This window comes from Odontomachus brunneus, unplaced genomic scaffold, assembly GCF_010583005.1.
Source record: "Odontomachus brunneus isolate Ranch 3 - 2012 unplaced genomic scaffold, Obru_v1 Obru_scaffold_029, whole genome shotgun sequence".
NCBI classification, from domain to species: Eukaryota; Metazoa; Arthropoda; class Insecta; order Hymenoptera; family Formicidae; genus Odontomachus; species Odontomachus brunneus.
Genome location: NW_022639479.1, coordinates 1,354,842 through 1,374,008, shown reverse-complemented (window position 1 = coordinate 1,374,008; position 19,167 = coordinate 1,354,842). Strand labels below are relative to the sequence as shown.

The window sequence follows — 19,167 nt, the reverse complement described above, 5'->3', positions numbered from 1 at the left end:
ATATATATATATATATATATATATATATATATATATATATATATATATATATATATATATAGGTTCTTCTCAAAAAATATTTAAAACAAATTCTAACTTATTTTTGATAGCAGTATTACAGCAGAATTCCATTTGTAATATTTTTCTCTTTTTCGAAGTAGCTTGTTTTTACAAGTGGCACATGATATGTTTTTTGTCACTTAGGGGCACTAAAGCTTGATCTACACTGTGTTATTTGCTTCTTGTTTCTTTTTCTTTACTTCTTTCTGACTTACATCTTAAGCCTTCAACTAAAAAGAGACAGAGAACAAGAAACAGGAAACAAAGAGCATATTGTAGATTAGGCTTAAAACCTGATTTACAATATGCTCTTTGCGTTCTGTTTTTTGTCTTCTGTCTTTTTCTGGCTTAAAACTTAAGGTTTGAGTCAAAAAGAGATAAACATCAAAAAGTAGGAAGCAAATAACACATTGTAGATCAAGCTTAAGTAGGATCTCAATTTCCATGTGTATACATGTGTAACATACATTGATTTTTCAGAATATACAGATGTTAGAAGATTCAAGTCGAGAGTAGTACTAAAATTTCAACTAGAGTACCTACTGCTACCTATTCTTCTCATACGGCGGTTCGATATAGATTTTTTGTTAATATTTATAAAACAAATTCCAATTATTATTATTTTTGGTACAGTGTTGGAGTAGTATTCCATTTGTAACGTTCTACTTCTCTGTCGAAGACATCTGCAGAATTACAAAACTGGCTTTGCGCGGTTGCTTTTCACACACAATACATATAAAAAATCCAGATCCAATTAAAAGTTTGGCGATATTGTTCGTGGACTTCCCACTGGGAACAATCGGTCGGTCGATCTCACTTGTTGCTTGAAAAACTCTCGTCGCTTATTTAATCCAAGTTAACGCACGTATTACCAACTGCGCAGAGAGCGGAGAGCACCCACGTGCTACCTTGGGAGTCTCCGCCGAGGTATTACTTGAAGGAATCCCCGCACGATTATGACGGGCGATGGCAACTCTATTTCGCTGGGGTTTACCGACTATAAGCAGTACACCAGGAGACGTAACCATCCTAGTTTACCGACGGACGAGTGATTCGGGTTGTATACCATACTAAAAGTTGGATTTTAAAATAATATAACAATGCGAGCGCAGTAATAAAGAAAACCAACGGACGTTGTCTGATGCGGGATCGAAATTTGGGAGGGAGAAGCAGATCGAAACCAGAACGCGTATGTTGATGCGTTGTAACATTCGTGTTTACAAGACTCGAAAAAATTTGTCTGTATAATTAATAAGATTAATTAATAATAATGGCTATAATAAACACTTATAAATATTATACGACAGCGAAGGTAAATGATATATTTCTTTTCACTTCCCTTGATTAACTATTGTGCTCTATTTTTCTCATTTTCTACGTTTTTATTCTAATTTTTATTTCTTTTTTAATTGATCGCGTGTCGACAAAGTGGGTTTTTCTCCTGCGCATATCCATACCTGAGATCAGGTAGCTTTTCCGCCAATGTGACAAAATAGTTTCAGGAGGTATATACACTTTCTGTGATGCTAATGCACAGTTAACATTAATTACACGAGATTACCTGTGCTTGGAGACAACGTGTGCGTGACAATGGACGACGTCGGCCGTTAATTCGAATTGCATTATTAACCATCTAGAGAATAGTCGACCGTCGACGATTTTTGTGAACCGTGTCGCGTATAACAATGAACGCTTTTTGCTTAATTAATCCCTAACAGGAATCCCTACAGCTTCCTATCCTACTTGTAGGGACAGCAAATTTAAAACAATCTTCCTGATTATATCGTTGCTCGTAAAAATCTACCCCACCTGGGATCAACTATACCGAATAGCAAACGACGCAAAGGGTGTTCCGAATCGTCCTTTGTTTATCAGGCCTGTGCTTCAATCTTATCTCTCTCAAATTCGTGATTTGAGGATTAGTAATTAAAAATTCAAAAATGCTCCTTTTGGCAAACTTAAATTCGGCTTCTTCCCAAGAACATGCAGCATCGCATCATCTGTTACAAACTTCCAATTCTTTGTTATTGCTAATTCTCAAATCATAAAGTCGATGGAAATAAGATGGAATTGGAGTACACCTGGAGAAAATCAACTGAAGAATACCAATCTTTCTATCCGTTCGCAACCTCTAAGGCGTAATTTCACAAGAATCACCAAAAAGACTCTTCGTTTTTGTCGATATACAACTTGACGAGTATTAGAGGCTCTGCGTTTTTATCAAGGAAAAATCGAGCTGAAGTGGGTCGAAGGATAAAAGATGGGTCGGTAGGTCTGGGACATCCCGAGTACGCTCGCGAGAACGGCACGGTTTTCTCGGACGCACAGTTACGGCACAAAAACATTTGTTCAATGGAAACCTACATGTTCCAGCCTCGTTCGTTATAGAGGTGGACGTAACTGGGTCTTAGATAGGAAGCTTTTGACTTATGTGCGGCCGCCGAACCAGTTCTTCGGAGTGCCATAACTTGACTAGAAACCATGCAAAATTTTTCGCCGGGAAAAAGAAAGAGAGCAAGAGAGGTCTTACCAGATAAGCAGGAAAGATAAAAATGATACGAGGGAAACAAGGGGATACCATATCTCTCTCGTGCTTGAGAACACGGGTGCCGTTTGGATTTCGGGTGCAAATCCGTAATCTAAAACCGTGATATTTTGCTTCAAATGTAACGTTTTTATCGCAATATGCTGTTTTCGAAAATTTATATTTAACCGTCGTTGGAAAGGTAGAATTTGATAAATTTCCTTCTTCTTTTTTTTAGTTGTATTTTTCTCAAACCTTATAATCTCTCATGGTTTTGTTGAGTACTGAGATTTAATAATATAGCTAATAGAAAAAATTCTTAAGATATTAAAAAGATTTAAAGAGAACGAGATAGAATGTGTGGAGTCTCTCAGACCCCAACTTTCCGACAACAGGTTAAAATTATTAAGACGTAGAATTTTACAATTCCCTCGAAATCGCATGTGGTGCCGCACCCGCGTTTATCACACGTTACACCTCGAGTATAGACGTAGAATTCACTGGCATAGCCCGCCTGTGAACGTTTTCGTTAGCTTGTAATGGATAACAGAGAAGATATGGAAATGCGCGCACGAGCACACGTGAGATAGAGAGAGGAGAGGAAATAGCAAAAGAGAACAAATACTAGAATCGTTGCCCATCTTAACAGGCGAACGCGTTTTCGCTTCTGATATCAGCGGCGTCCTTCAACAAAACAGCAGCAACCCTTTGTAATCCGCCCCGGTTTTGATTGTTAATCATCGACGGTGCCTGCATCGACGGTGGAAACCGTGCGCCTCCATGCTAATGGAGGCGAAACACGAACGAACAAAAGAGGTGCACATTATCGAGCGGGATACGCCGTTCGCTTCGAAGATGAATTCGATATTTTCGCTATAGGATTCCGACGAAAGGTGTGCCGGCTTCATCATTTGTGACAATCATTATCCATATCCGAACAAACGTTGTCTCTGTGATAGAAAGGATAACACAATTTCCACGCGCTCAAAGAGATACGAAGCGAGACACCCGTGTTATTAAAAATTGCATGTCCCTCACAAGGAGGGAAAATCTGTCGAGGGAGATAAGAAAAAGAAAAATTTCAAGTGGCCGTTTATTTTTTTTTGTCGGATCTTTCGAGTCGCGGAGAAATGTATCGCGAGCAACTTGCGGTCTGGCTATTTTCGCTCGCGATGTATTTTTAAATTCGTTACGACACGCCGCCGTAGAAAAATAATTGATCTTTCTGAGCCATTCGTCCACAAGCGAACTCGCTACGTGCTTATTTCACGCGCGTCGACTGATTAACGCACCACCGAGATGTCCAATATTGATCGTCTGTTTTTTTCCCGTCCTATTACATAAACAAAGCACGTCAGAGAAAATAAAAACAGCCATATCGTACGTGTACTCTCTTGTCATTCACGATCCTGGTCGTGTCGTTATATTAGTAGCGTCGTCGTTTTACGAAACAATGTTAACACATTGCAGGCCGGAAACGTGAATTTGTCGAATTTTGAACCTGGATCACTGGAAACGTCAGTTTAGATCTCTTTAGGTGGACGAGGCGCGGCATATCTGTGAATTCTGCTTGGCATCTTTTCACAAGGAATATTATTTCAATGTACATCACACACTAAACATTATACGATCTCCGTTAGCAAGGTCTCATCCGAAGGGTCTCCGCTAACAATCTGTTAACAAACTGTTAACAATCTGTTAACAGTTTCCTAACAACGATAGCCGATACATGCTCGAGTTCTCTAAAGTACAATTAGTGTATTTATCACTGAAACGCTATACTTACAACTAGTGTAGTTATAAGTGTAGCAGTGCAATCAGTAAACTCTCGCTGATTGGATCAGTTAATAATACCGACTATTCTCATTATTCATTTCGCAAACATAGATAGCGTCATCGCACGCGAGGCGTATGGAAACCGGTAATTCCGTTGTCACAAGCGCAAAAACTTGAATTTGGTATAACGTGTAACGAACTTATCACAGATTTTGCGGTGAAATCTTGCTTTAACTGGTGAAATCAAAATCAGTGAGAAGTAAAACGAAGCAATAAAGTGGGAGTTTTCACTGGAGATCAGCGTATGTTTGATCATCGGTGAATTAGTCCTTTTACTAATTCACTTTGGGAGAAGGCTGCTGGAAGAGATTGTAAAAGTTCCAGACATCTTGGATCATATTTTGCATACATATTGTTTCCTATGCACTCACTTTCGCTAATATCATTTAATTAATTCCTTAATAACTGTCGCAAAGTCTCTGCAAAATAATGTGACATTAAAGTATTCCTGGTCTCTATCTATTATACCGTATTTTTCAACTTGGAGTAAAATATCACAGCTATATATACGGTGCGCAATGTGTTAATCAGAAGGGGGATCGGAGGATCGCGAAGCGCAAGAATATGAGGAGAAACGATTTATTTCCATCGCCCCGTTTTCTCGAACGAGCCGGAGCGAGAAACACTATATTTACGCGAATCCTCCCGAGCATCTGCGTACTTCCAGGTGTGAACCTTATCAAGTCTTAGCGGGATTGCGATTTTGCATGGACCGCGGCGTCGGAGGGAGTAAGTGAGGCAGACAGAGCGGATTTATCACTTAACCGCGAGGTGTTTCGCGAGCGTACGCTTGCGTTCCCTTTAAATACGGTAATGAAAGAGATAGAGGAGAAAATAGAAGGAAAGACGAGCGCGAACGGGCGTTATGTAAAAGTCTTTGCCGGCGATAATTTTACATCCCCGTCGTGACTATGTCGCGATAATACACGTCGGAAAGGTGAAGTTTATTTTTAACCGGCTACGTTGTTAACCGTTTACGCGGAAGCAAAGGGTGATGCGGAACTATGGCTGCCTTCGTGCTAATAAGGGGGGCACCCTACCGTAAAGCAGAATTAATTACGTCACGCGAGAGCAGCGTTCGAATATCTTATCGGCGGTCGTAGTCGCTTCTCGACATGCCGCCGCAAAATTACACGCATTTCCCGAGTATGAGCTTCGTAACCTCTCTTGCTCTCTCTTTCTCTGAAACTTATACACTGAAATTATATTTCATCAAAAATATACGCACAATTCAGGATATCAAAAATACTTTTTACTCAACTTCTCAAACAAGGCTCAATGTCGCAATAAATTCGATATACTTAAAGCACATCTATTGTCTTGAAAACCGATTTCTCCTATAAACGACACTAAATAGCACTTTTGATGTTATATTTTAATGTTTGGTTTTATTTCCTAGACACTCAGCACATGGCGTCCTTCATTTATGTACTGCACGTCAACAGCATAGATAAATTTTTCTATATGGTACAAATAGAAAATCTTTAATTTTTTAGTAATTCTACTATTCAATTTGTATTCAATACTTTACACAGCGCTCGAGGGGATACATGCCAGAGTCTGTAATAAAGAGTCTCTCTCTCTCTCTCTCTTTCTCTCTCTCTCTCTCTCTCTCTCTCTCTTGCCTCTTCTCTCGTCTTCTCGATTCTCGACCGTCTCGTAAATATGCTCTTCCCTCGCTTTTCCCTGCAGCGTACATAATCATGGCAAATAATTAAAAAAAGGCAGAGAAATTTTTACTCCATACGAGGAGTGATGAGAAGCGTACTTTCCCTCTACAGAGAAGAGAATTTCGGTACAGCCTGTATTTGCGATCGCACAACTGCACAATATGGTCTGCATAGAAATGCTCTTTTTATTCAGGTAGAGATGTCAGCCACGTTTTTTTTACGATATGGTAATGTAATTTCGCGGCAGGGCCAACCACGCAATGCAATAACTACCTGCGTTGACAGGCAAGACGCTCGCGAATGTCTCCGTTTCGAAAATGTATTTTCATAGCCTCTTAGAAAATACCAGACCGTTTATATATGTACATCAAGCTATGAGACGTACTGTCATTTACAAAGATAACCAGAATGAACGAATGAATGACACGGAAGAGCCGACGACAAGGCTGAGAGGAGATGAAGCCGAAAATTGTTTCAATAGATGTTTTGTTCAAAAGATTACACAATTCATCTCCGTAATGTGTTACCATAAAATTGTATTACCATATAATGGAATAATGAAGTTTCAAAAAAGGCTACAGTGCTAAACTTTGAATCGATACTTTTTTTTTAATGAAAGGCTAATGAAAGTTAAAAAAACTTTGTCGAGCCAGACTTTTACCTTTCGTTTCTCTTCTTTTAAGTCAAAGAAGTTAGATTTAAAAATGTTTTTCAATCAAATAATTCCGATAGTGATGCAGAATCCCAAAACTTAGTACTTCAAGAAAAATAATTAATACGAAAATTGATAATATAATAGTAATAAATTTTAGTCTTACTTCAGTAGTTTTTATTTAGTCTTCAATAATTTTTTTTTTCTTAATTCAGTAGTTTGTATTTGCTGAAATTAAGTAATATTTCAATCAACTTCGTTTATTAAAGTAAGATTTGAGAATTTGTTAAAGTGAGATTATGTGCATGACAAGTCTATAATCAGAGGATTTAAGTATTTAATTTCAATATCAATATCTGTACTTGATGTTAAATTAAGTGAAATATGAGACGAGTTATCTGCCGTTTAGTTGAAAAACACTTTTAAATCTAATTCTTTATGTCTGATTTAGAAAAAAGGGAGCAAAAGACAAAAATTTAACTCGACAAAGTTGTACCAAATTTTATTCACTTTCATTTAAAAAAAGCATCAAAATCGGTTTAAAAGAGGAGGGCCCCAAGGCCGGTTTTTGGCACCCTCTAAAATTGATCCAAAAATATCAGAAATGTTATATTTTTGTAAGAATTATTGAAATAAAATGATTTTATTCTAAACGGACATATTTTGGTGCCTGCTTATGCTATAATTCTAATTAAGGAGGCTCACGCTAAGCAAGCACCCCATACGTGAGAGGCAAGGGGACTCACGCTAATCAAGCATTTCACTTCAGGAGAAGTTATAAAAGAGTTACGCCAATCAAGAATTAGTTCCGGTAAAGACATTCGAATTATTACAAGTTTACCTTCAAATGAGAATATGAACTGGTATTAGAGACGCTGAAGAAGTTTGTAGAGAGCAATGAATGATTTTTAAAGAAACATATATATTGCTAAATATCTACACAAATAGTGTTTTCGTAGTTTCGAGCGCGCACACACAAATGTAAGAAGATGATATGTAGGTGACATAAGAGCGTTGGTGGTAAAAATGGGATTAATTAGAATTATAGTATAAACAGGCATCAAAATATGATTTAGACTAAAATTACTTTATTTCAATAGATCTTACAAAAATATAACGTTTCTGATATTTTTGGTTCAATTTCAGAAAGTGCCAAAAACCGGCCTTGGGGACCCTCCTCCTTCCCGAAAGTTGTAGCCTTTTTTGCAACATGAAACGTATTGCACTCGACCGTATTGTGCGTCAGTAGAAGATATTCCGCGCCGAAACCTATGCTTCCGTGCCGTCGAAATCGCGTAATCTCTTTCACTTGAACTCAGAATTAAAAATTAATCTCAACTTTCGTCGCTTAAGTTTCAAACTGAAAATTTCATTTGAGGACAAGGGAATCCACTTTACACGCGCGCCTTCTTGTTTTACACTGAAAAGGGTGTAACACCACTCCCCATAATTAATATTGACGCGTCACTCAGGAGCTAATTTGGATCACGACGTATCCTTTCATTCTCCGTCACGAGAAATTAATTTCTTATTTAGATGGTGCGTCGACCGCGAGAACCGCGAACTTAAACAATCGCACTTTCATTTAGGGGAAATATTTTTCGAGCGCGATACCGACGTGGATAAGAGAGCGACGGATCGACACGAGTGAGTAATGCTCGCAATGAGCAAACTCCGCATGTTGCAAGATTAGCGCCATCGCAATTTGAATAGGCCGCGCCATTAACGAGAAATGTGGCCAACGAGAAGTAGGCTCATTCCACAAAGTTTATAATCGACCATTATCGGCGATTTATTGAGCAACGTGTGGCGAACATATAATCCAAAACAATCGCGAACACGCAGGTGGCGCGAGACACTTTAATGACACATTTCTGATTTTCGCCCCACGCGCGCGCACTGCCCCGCTGTGTTGCACACAAATCAATTTCAGAATCAACCGACATGGCCGTGGTGAAAATACCTTCTCTGAGCAGCGAACCGCATATTGTCTACGCGGAGTTATTTAACTGATTGAACGATAAATCGTGAAATTCGTACGACTCGCTTCCGCGAATACCAATCGCGCGATCGACTCCTTTCCCGCGAAGGCTTTTCCGCAATACGTGCGGATTTAAGCACGATCGGCTTTTCAGAAAAAGAGGATCGATACGCATTGAAAATACGAGATAATCTGTTGTTACATAACGTACCTCGTATCGCAGACGTCCTCGCCTCAGAGCTACGGCTCAACTTTTACCCCGAAAATACATTTTTCATCGTGATCGGAAATTAATTAGAAGTCGGGTTACGTTAGGCGCAGGAATATCTATCGATAGCCTCGATCGATATCAATATTCTGCGGTAGTTAACGGGCGATAAATCAATTAGCGGACGAGGCTGTACCTAGAACGAGTACGTTCAAGCTCGGCGCGCAACAACTACTCAATCGTCGGAAGGACGAACGACCCGTGGTGCAACCCGCGAGAATCGACGGGGGAAAATAGCAGGAAACGAGTTCTAAAGGAAACCGACAAGGAAATTGGTTACATTTTCTCTCGCGCGCTGAAAAACCCGGCGTTCAACGGATTGCCGCTATTGAAGGTTAACGCGAGCGAGATCAAAATGCATGTTACGTTTAATTATCCGATTCGGTTAAAGTGTATGGATAAAAAGAAAGAGAAAATGCTTGACCGAACGTTGCTATACTGAGAGAAAAGTATCTGAGGAATAAGAAGTGTTTATTCGCGATGAACACTAACAACATATTTACTTATACTAACATAAGGTAAAAATACCAATTCTCGCGCTTAATCTTAGACATTCTTATTATTTTAGTCTTTAAATATACGAAAAAGATTTTATAGTAAAGATTATTACAGAACTTTATAGCTGAGGAAAAGATCAATACTTTACAACAATTTACTATCCTTTCATTTTACATACACTACGTATATTTCAGAAACTAAAAAATACTATTAAAACATTTTGTTATATTTCTAGCAAAATTTATTATGTTCTTTAGTAAGGTAGGCCTTACTGATAATCTATTTTCCTGGAGTACTTAAAACATAATAAAATTAAAAAGAATTTATATGAAAAAAGAACCAATATTCTCTCTGTGTATGAATATTTAAACTTTATTATTTAACACAAAATATACATAAATTGAATATATATATATATATATATATATATATATATATATATATATATATTCCGTGTTGGAAGTTCAAACATTCCTATTTGAAGACCAAAACAACAAGAATGTCCAGGACTTAGGCACATGTTAGAACATTGGCACTTTCACCTTGTATATTTTTAGACAATTTTGAAACAAAATTTTTCTTAAACGAGGAAAACATACATATTTTCCTAAAAGCATTTCCTACCACGAAAGCAATTTAATTTAAACACGTTTATTCAATTTAAACACATCAGACACTAGCTTTGAGTAAAAATGTTGTCAGCCCCACCGAATAAATATGAGCATTTTTTGTTTTTCAGATATTCTTTCCCTTAGAATGTAGACAACGTGTATTATCGCGAGTCGTAGCATCAGATTGGAACGTTATCGCGTCAGCTGTATTGTCGGTATTAACAGTGGCGAATAATTTTGCTTTCTTCGGGGAGCATTCGACGATCGTGCGTCTACGTAACGTGCATAAATCGTCGTGCATCGCGGTAACATCGTGTGAACAGAGTCTGGCATCATGCCAGACCTCCTATCTTCGCGATGCACGTGGTGGCACGCAAAAGCCGCGCGATTACATCGCAGCCAACTTTTTTCAGCAATTATGCCGAGTGTTACGCGTGCGCTAACGGAATAATGATGAAATTATTGTAGGCCAGAACGGCCGAAACGCGCTAATTATTAACGGAAACGAGTGCCAGGCTGCAACAAGGAGAGCTGTATGAAGCTGTCGACCGATAGTTTCGAGAACTTTTTTCCCCAGCGGCTCGCCCATTACCATTACTTGTAGAGTGTCCGGGACTTTATCGAAACTTTCCGATTTATCCGTAACTTTTTATTCTGGCTTTATCCGCGCGCGCTGCATCGTATCGCTTATCAATATCGTAGGAAGAAATTTCCATTCAAAAGGAAGAAATTTCAAGAGACGATTTTGAAAGATAATGTCATCGATGTTTATCGTACCGGCACAAATGTACGCATGCATGCACGTACGCATCAATTGAATGCCAATAACTTCTGTGTATTCATATTCTATATCTCGCGGCCACAGTTTCTCTAGTCTGATTAGTAATACAATTTATTCCCGTGGCATACGCCGAGACAAAATTCAGCGACGTATTTTTAGCCCGTGTCATTTTTGCGCAGCGCGCGAGCGAGCAAGGATGGTACGTTCTCTTTCGCGGGTCGCGATAATTTCATTGCAATTAATTTAATGAATGTCGCGCGCGGTAATATGCAATCTGGCGACATCGATCAATTTTTATTGTTCGTTTAAACGTGCGCCTCTCTTCGCTTGAGGGAAAAACGAACCGAGCTATCTAGATACACACCAAATAGGACGGTAACTCTATGCTAAGCCAATAGTCGAGAGTAATAGGAATCAATATCTCGAAACGATAAGGAGTTCCGCCATGGTCGCGCGGTCTGGAAACGAGGGGAAAAGTTGACGGTGCATTTAGATGTTCCCCGATCGACCGATAGCGACAAGGTTAGGTACACAGTTTCAATTTTTTCGTGGCGAAAATATCGTGGGAAGCTCGTCGTTAGTCGCGCAACTCTTCAAAAGTGTCACATGTCAGTGGACGAGTTAGAAGTTTCTTTTTTGCTTTACAAAGAGAAATAAGAATAATCATTCGCAGTGAATTAAATAACACAGAATATCCCATTATTCGGCATCCCATTATTCAACTAACTCATTAGCCAATATTTTAATCCGACTCCGCGTTTGTTGCTCCCGCTCGTGTAACGGTAATTAAGCCCGTGATGTGTAAAGTGGACATTAATGTACTGCAGATGCGCGCCTAGTTGTATACGTGTAATGCCGAGCTCAATTGTCCGACCACTTGGTAAAAATGCAGACGCATTTCATGCTCCGCCGGTCGCGCAGCGCTTTGCGCTCGCATGATCGAACCGCGCAAGTGACAACAGTTGGCTTGCGCCAACAGAGAATACAGGATATACTATGAATATACGTGGAAATATAAAAAGGAGAAAAGAGAGATACTCGCAGTTTTTCGAGCTTTTACAACGGTCGGATTGCGTTAACGATCTCGTTGCTCTGTAAAGCGTACCCCTTATAAATTAAAACCAGGTCGTGTAATCAACATTCGGGGATATCCCTTTTTCACAATGTTACTCTGTAAAAGTATAACGTAATTTTTTAAGCGAGCGGAAATTAGAGCTTGCGAATGTTAAATATCGAAATATCATCGTGTGTAAGTTTTACGTTCAAAGAGAAAGAACGATTCTCATCAAAAATAGAGAGACGGTTGAGTTTTCCGTAACGAGAATCTACTTAAATTCGTTCGACCGATTCTCCCTCTTCCTCTCATATTCTTTCTGTGTCTCTTTCTCTCTCTCTCTACTTCTACCTCTTAACAAAAATAAACCTCAACGGAAAAATTCCCATCGACATGAAAATCGCGGCAAGCCCGACGCTTTTTGAAAACTGCCGCTATTGAGAGGCGATATTTCCCTTGGCTCTCGGGTCCGATGTATTCTTTAATGTTTTCACTGGTCCGTGTCGCAGTCGGTTAAGATAATGTTATATTAAGCGAGCATTGATCGCGCAAAAGCAACGCCGTGAGAGCTAATGGCAATTTTACGAAGCTCGGGTTTTCCCCGGTTCCTATCTCGAATATCGCATGCGCACGCTCGCGCGCGCGGACGTACTTTAATTGCTATAACTCACGTACAGTAACGTACCAACGACCGTTTGCCCTATCATCCGAAAAGAGCGATAAATCCAGCCGGAGTGCACGTCCGTCTAATGCAAGCGCCAACGCATGCACCCCATTGGGAGTCCCATTTGTCCATATGCGCGTCCAAGGAAGACGTGGCCAATAATAGCGGGCGAGAGCATACGCGAACCTCGTTACCTCACATGCGAAATTCCGCGAAATTCCAGCCTCATGTGCGCGCGAAAAACTTCGAGTTCGGAACGATGACCCGGCTTCGACGAGCCGATCAAATATTCGCGGTTATGGCGTGGAATTTCTGGCGCAACACAAAGACGTGCCCGTGCGTTAAGACCACGTCGTAATTAAAATGCTTTCTCTCTCATTCTCGCGTACTTGAAAGAGAGAAAGAGAGAGAGAGGAGTAAGAGGAGAAAAAAGAGAAAAGTTTGATCGCTTACTTGCGTTGACATTGGTTTGATGGACTAAGGACCGATTGTTTCAATCTCTTGGTAAGCTACCTGACAGTTAAATCATGTATCTTCGTTTTTCCTTCAAATTGGACAGAGACAGACACATGATTTAATTGTTAGGTAGCTTTCCAAGGGGTTGGAACAATCGACCTTAAAGCTCATAATGATAGTTATTATTTGAGATTTGACTCACATATTCAAGTTTAAATTTATTTAAAAAGAACTCAAATTTAGATCTGGGCATCTCACATAGAACAAGTTTCAAATAACGTTATTAATCTTTGCAACCCGGGAAGTCAAGTATAGTGGTATGCTGGAGGTGTCATATTTTTTTATTAATCTGAGCTTTAGCTGGAAAAAGTTCTAATTCAAAGATTGTAAAAGTCGCCCAAGAAACATTTGAACTGTAAGCGTCACATAAAGTCGCAAGACGAATATCTACTCTAAGAATATCCAAGAATATTCTTCTCCTAATTGAGATGGACTGTTAATTGAAAATCTACTAAGTATTATTTTAACTTTTTCCTTTTCGAATCAAGAGGAATATATGCTACTTAAAGCAGAATGCTCTCTTATTAGAAGAAATTTCTATTAAAAATGAGATTTGTTATTAATAAAAGTTGTTGTTAATAAAAGATGAAATTTCTTTAAGAGTTGTGCTCGAAATGTCCTCTTGGTTTTAGAAAAATCCCCTTGTGGCATATATAAGAGTGTAAAAAAAGTATACAAGAGCATAAAATCCTCTAGGATTCAGAGGATTCCGCTAAGGATCAGATTAGATTTTTCTGGGTGATCTATTGAAGTCCACAAGTTTGGAAAGAATGAAAGTATACATTGCAACTCGACTTATATCTATTTTACGCGATAATAAGATCGCGGAAATAAGATCAAGTCAGGCTTGTAATCACCAACGCGTAAGCTTGGCATACTTGGCGAGAACGCAACATCTGGAGACGTTGCTCCAATGCAAAGGGTTAATTTCGCGAGAAACACTGAAAATCGCGCGCAATAACGTCTGTCACACGCGACGATCTAGCGTGAAAAGTTGATCACTTCGCGAGAGAGGTATAAACTCGGGAACGAGATGCAATTTTTACGAGTATCTGCAAAAAGTTCCGCACTCTCCGCTAAGCCACATCGGTGTGGGATTATATACAATATTTAACACTGTGCGCGCACTCAGCGAGCATTGAATAATATGTGAGTATTTATTCGGCTTAGGCGGGTAACTTGGTCGAAAGTGTTATGAGTTAAATTAAATATTTCATACGTGCTTTGTTGAAGTTGCGGATAATTTTCAATATGGATAACGTATATCCGAACTCTCGTTTCAAGAACATTTTCTACTATGTACGAGCAAGATAAATATTGCAGACGGAGCGAAATAATGCGTAATTCTCTCTCTCTCTCTCTCTCTCTCTCTCTCTCTCTCTCTCTCTCTCTCTCTGCGCATTTAACTTAAAAAATATTAGTCGCGTAAAATCTAAAGGGCCACTTCACGTAGGACAATTTTTCTAATTTCCGGAAGAAACTCACCGTTGAGAAAGATATCCGCGCGGATTTTTGTCTCGCGCTGCGAGCATATCAAAGCAATTCCCGTTGGTGTGCTTATTTCTTTAAAGAGCGAATTGTAAATATCCCGCGGCTCTCTGCTGTTTCTTATCGCCGTATCGGGGGTTAATTTCATTGTTTCAGGCAGCCTCACTTATCAGCAATTAGAGCATTTCGCAATTTCGTTTGCCGGCGAATGTACTGAAACCGCACGTTCGTTACGTAGAAATAATTTCCTTCGGCAAAAAAGTGCGCGAAGATGTTCAATCGGAAACAGTGTAAATTGGGTTCATTCGAGCAACCATTTTTCGAGTGAAATTCTTCGCTTTTAAAACGGACGGGTAAGTGTCGCAAAAAGGTATATCGTAATTGCGAGATGTTGTCAAAAAGTTTTTTCAGCGTTTTTGCAAAGCGAAATCAGCATGTTATTAAAGTTCTCAGTGAGCGAGTTGAAATAATAAGAGGAAATGATAACGGGTAAAATAAGAATAGAGATAAGAAATAAAGGTGATACGTGGAATATTGCAGGTGCGAAACGAGCAAATTACATTTCGAGAATCCCAGCTTACATCCCCGACGTGTTAAATCTTCCAATATCTTTTCTTCATTTTTTAAATTCATTTCTTCATTTTTTTAATTACAAATATAATCAACTTGTCGCGACTCTCGCGTCTTATCACGACGGTTTCTATCTGCCATGTGCATTTACGAGAAATCACATGGATAACATTATTTTACATTCCGTATATATATAATACGACATATAAATAAAAAAATAATATAAAAATACGAAATATAAACTGATAATAATAAAATAAAATATAAATAAAAAAGAGAGAGCAAATAATAAACAGCAAAGTGAGGGAAGCGGCCAGAAATAAGAAGCGACAAATTTGCAGCGCGTAATTCGCCACGTCTTTCTCGAACGCACGCACTGTGAAAAAGCCACGAAATAGGCATTTCTGGCAATGAGAAATACAAGAAGGCGTCGAGCAACCCTCACTTATACTCGTATATTTACTTCGTGCTCCGCAGACGCAACTGCATCTGTGGAAGCGAAAGATAGGATTATACGACTTAGCCCAATCTTCGGGAAAATTTTAATTTCATTTTTCTCTTTTCATTTGCTTTCTTGTCGCCAGTGTATTTCCTATGAATATCTTTCTCCATTTTTGTTCAAGAAAGAAAAGAAATTAGCAACTGTATTAGCGCAAATTACTTACCAAGAACGATAAACAGAATAACACAACACGAATATAAATGATAATCTTGTGAAACTTTCCAATTCGGATGTACACAAGCGGCAGTTCTCTTGTGCAAAACGTCGCACAGTGTAAAATTTTAAGATAAGATTTCATATTCTTGAGCAGTATTCTAAATCGTGTTTCAAATTAAAGTTTCCAACATTTTAATTCAAATAAACTAGCTTATTAGCTATATATCAATTTCTGTTAAAAATTCTATAATATTATTAGATAAAATAAACATTTTTTACTCGGAATTTTGCGAAAGTTTGATATGTCTGGATCAGAAAGAACTAAAAACCTTCTCCATAATATTTCCTACACTTTCGCTGCATAAATGTCTTGTTGCGTAACATTCTCTGTATTTTAAGAAAGGCTAATCAAGTCATATATTACTGATTTTTCGTAAAACTTGCAAATTTTCGCAACTTCTTTAAATTGTAAAATAAAGTACACGAAAAAAATTTTTCAACATATCTTTGAAAGATCCTTGGGAAATGTCCGAAAGTCAAATCCTATTGGAAAATTATATGATAGAGGAATACTACTTGTAATCAACACTTTATATTGTTGAAATAATAATTTTAAAATAACAGTTTTGCCATACAAAAGGAAAGAAAGTATTGCAAAATAACTGTAAAATTTATCACGTTCTCAATTGAAACATCGTAAAAAATATTGCAAGTTAGTGTTAATATTGGTTGCTTGACAATATATTGTAAAGATATATCAATATATCACGTGAAGGTCATTCAGCAGTCACATACAAAATTTGATTTTTAGCTAGGTTTTGTTTAAATTCTTACATTGTGCGTCATGATAAGGTAAAAGCACTAATTTCCGGATACGACCTAATCCTAGACATTATTATTGTCTTAACTATTTGTTAAATGTGAATATTTAAATTTTCAACATAGAATATATGTATATATATATATTTAATATATGTACATATATTGTGTGTATGTTGGAAGTTTAATCCTTACAGTTCGGATATTTTTTTAGATAGCTCTTTTACAATCTTCAAATTAGAATTTTTTCATATATGTCAAAGTACAAATTAGTAAAAAAAATATATAAAACTTCTGACATTGTAGTGGCTTCTCGGATTTTGTTTAAATTAATTAAATTAATTAATTTTGTTTAAATAAATTAAATAAATTAAATAAATATACTCGTATTTAAAGACAGTAAGAATGTGTAAAATTAGGTACGTGTCCGGACGGCTTTGTCTGATTTAATTATAATCACACAGGAATGGAGAATAACTCGATATTCTAGAGTTTTTGTCTCGTTCCTTGTTTCGTCCATTAAACTCGATCAAGTTGAGTGGATCTTAACCAGCGATTAAACGTACTTTGTTTTCTTATGCCGATCCCGTCGGGTTGCCTTTATAGACTAATTACGGGCTCGTTCGGTTGTAATATTTCAATAAAAATTCCATTCCATTAACCTCTCCGTGTATCTTATACATGAACCGTATCGATTCCCGAGTCGCCGGCGCGAGAGCCGTATCTTCCTCATTTCGAGGAGCGCATAAACGATGTTTATTAAAAATACTTAACGTAATAACATACTTCGCAGCTACGTTACTCTCCGCCACGATCTTATCGTTCTACCAGGTAGCATTGCGCAGCTACATCGCTCTCTACAGAAGAGTTCCGCTCTTCTACTCTACTCTCTACACCTAAAGTCTAGAGATAATTAGCAAGATATATTTAACGTGTGTTACGTGTGTTAATTAGCGGTGGCATTACGCAACATTAAACGAGATACCGAATACATTTAATGCAGCAACGTGCATATTCTGCACACGCTCGGTTAAATTAATATTTCTCGCGCTCCAATATTTGACGCGGTGATTATTATTACAAAATTTCAAGCTCGCGGGCTAAATATTGTTATTATTATTATTATTGTTATTATTATATGCGAGAGACGCATGTTTATTTATAAGAGACACTTATTTGCATGATAATGTACTTTAACTCACAATCAATGCAGCCGGCTCACGTTCGCATATTGTTTATTACGATAACTAGAATGGGCACTATTGACATTTAGTCATCTCACGCTCGCGGTACTCGCGCTCTATATATGAACTACAGTAATTTGACCAAAACCATCCCGGATGGGGCTATACATTCGCTCAATTAATTTCTTGGTCTCAGCAACTTTTGCGACATATCTCTCGGGAGTCATTCCAGAGAAGTTCAAGGCGGGAAATACGTCCAATACGTGTCATTTTCGGTTTACAAGAAAAAGCGACGAGGACGCTTATGAAATCGCGCCGAGAAAGATGTCACGATTGCAAAGAAAAGCAATTTCGCAAAAAAAAAACGAAACTCGATTAGAGCTCGATTGGACGTACGATGTGAAGACAAACGGACAAATCACAATCTGAGAGGTCGAGGTAATGTGAACGTTATCTCAACGAAGGAACAGATAAAATTGAGATGCATAACTTTCATGTTCCAAGGAATGTTCTTTCTCTCCCTCTCTCTCTCTCTCTCTTATTCTAATTTTCGGTCGTTTTGAAAAATCCCAAAGCCGAGTCGAGTGACTCTTTTCCCGGTATACACGAGACATTCAGCACACGTCGTGTTGTGTGCTGAACGAGAGAGAAAGAGAATGAGAAAGAGCGAGAGTTCAGTTCAACATCGGCACGTACACATATGGAGAAAAATGCTCGACATGCAGGCGTACACAACAAAGGGCACAGATAGACAACAACGAACACGCGTGCATGGTAGCCCCGCTGGTCACCGGCGCACTCTCTCGTGTGCCTTAGCAATATCGTGCTCCACGAGAGCCACTGAGAGATCATTTACTCACAGACTCTGCGACAAGAACCGTGACAGCGCCAACTTGCTGATACGATTGTTTTTCAGACCGTCCAGCATCGCTGATGCGGCGATTTCCATTTTCGCGTTACCTCCGCTAGTAAGAAGACTCGGCGCAGGAGGAAAGGGACGATGCGGCCACGCGCCCCCGCGAATTCAGTCGACCCCGATATCACGTTCGCCGTAAAAAAAGATATACTCGCGTGTCGGGGCACGATCGCTCTCTTATCGCGCACCCTCGCTTTATCTCCCAACGGCGACGCACTCTGTGTGCCTCTTGTCTATCCACTGGTGGCTGGTCGATGTATCCCGTTTCATGATTCGGTCCCCCTCACTGTCGACGATGCGTTTTCTGTCTGTGTCACACGCGCCACACGAAACTCCGTCTTACTCTCTCTCTTTCTCTCTCTCCCCCCTCTCTCTCTTCCTCTCTCTCTCTCTCTCTCTCTCTCTCTCTCTCTCTCT

At 38.8% G+C, this 19,167-nt stretch overlaps 2 protein-coding genes across 14 annotated transcripts in view; one reads left to right on the top strand and one right to left on the bottom strand.

Annotated features, from left to right (window-relative positions):
* The window catches only part of LOC116843026 (synaptotagmin-7), a 198,189-nt gene that overhangs the window by 70,873 nt on the left and 108,149 nt on the right, over positions 1-19,167 (bottom strand). For 3 of the 13 annotated variants that reach the window (XM_032813020.1, XM_032813023.1, XM_032813021.1), the window contains exon 1: positions 18,695-19,161. The exons of the other annotated variants lie outside the window; for them this stretch is intronic. In XM_032813020.1, coding sequence (XP_032668911.1) covers positions 18,695-18,783 — 89 coding nt within the window. In that variant the 5' untranslated portion in view covers positions 18,784-19,161. Of the gene's footprint in view, positions 1-18,694; positions 19,162-19,167 lie in introns of those variants that run through there. 13 annotated transcript variants of the gene reach the window in all.
* Positions 1-19,167, top strand: part of LOC116843024 (vanin-like protein 1) — a 154,226-nt gene that overhangs the window by 29,737 nt on the left and 105,322 nt on the right. The gene's annotated exons all lie outside the window — the stretch shown is intronic.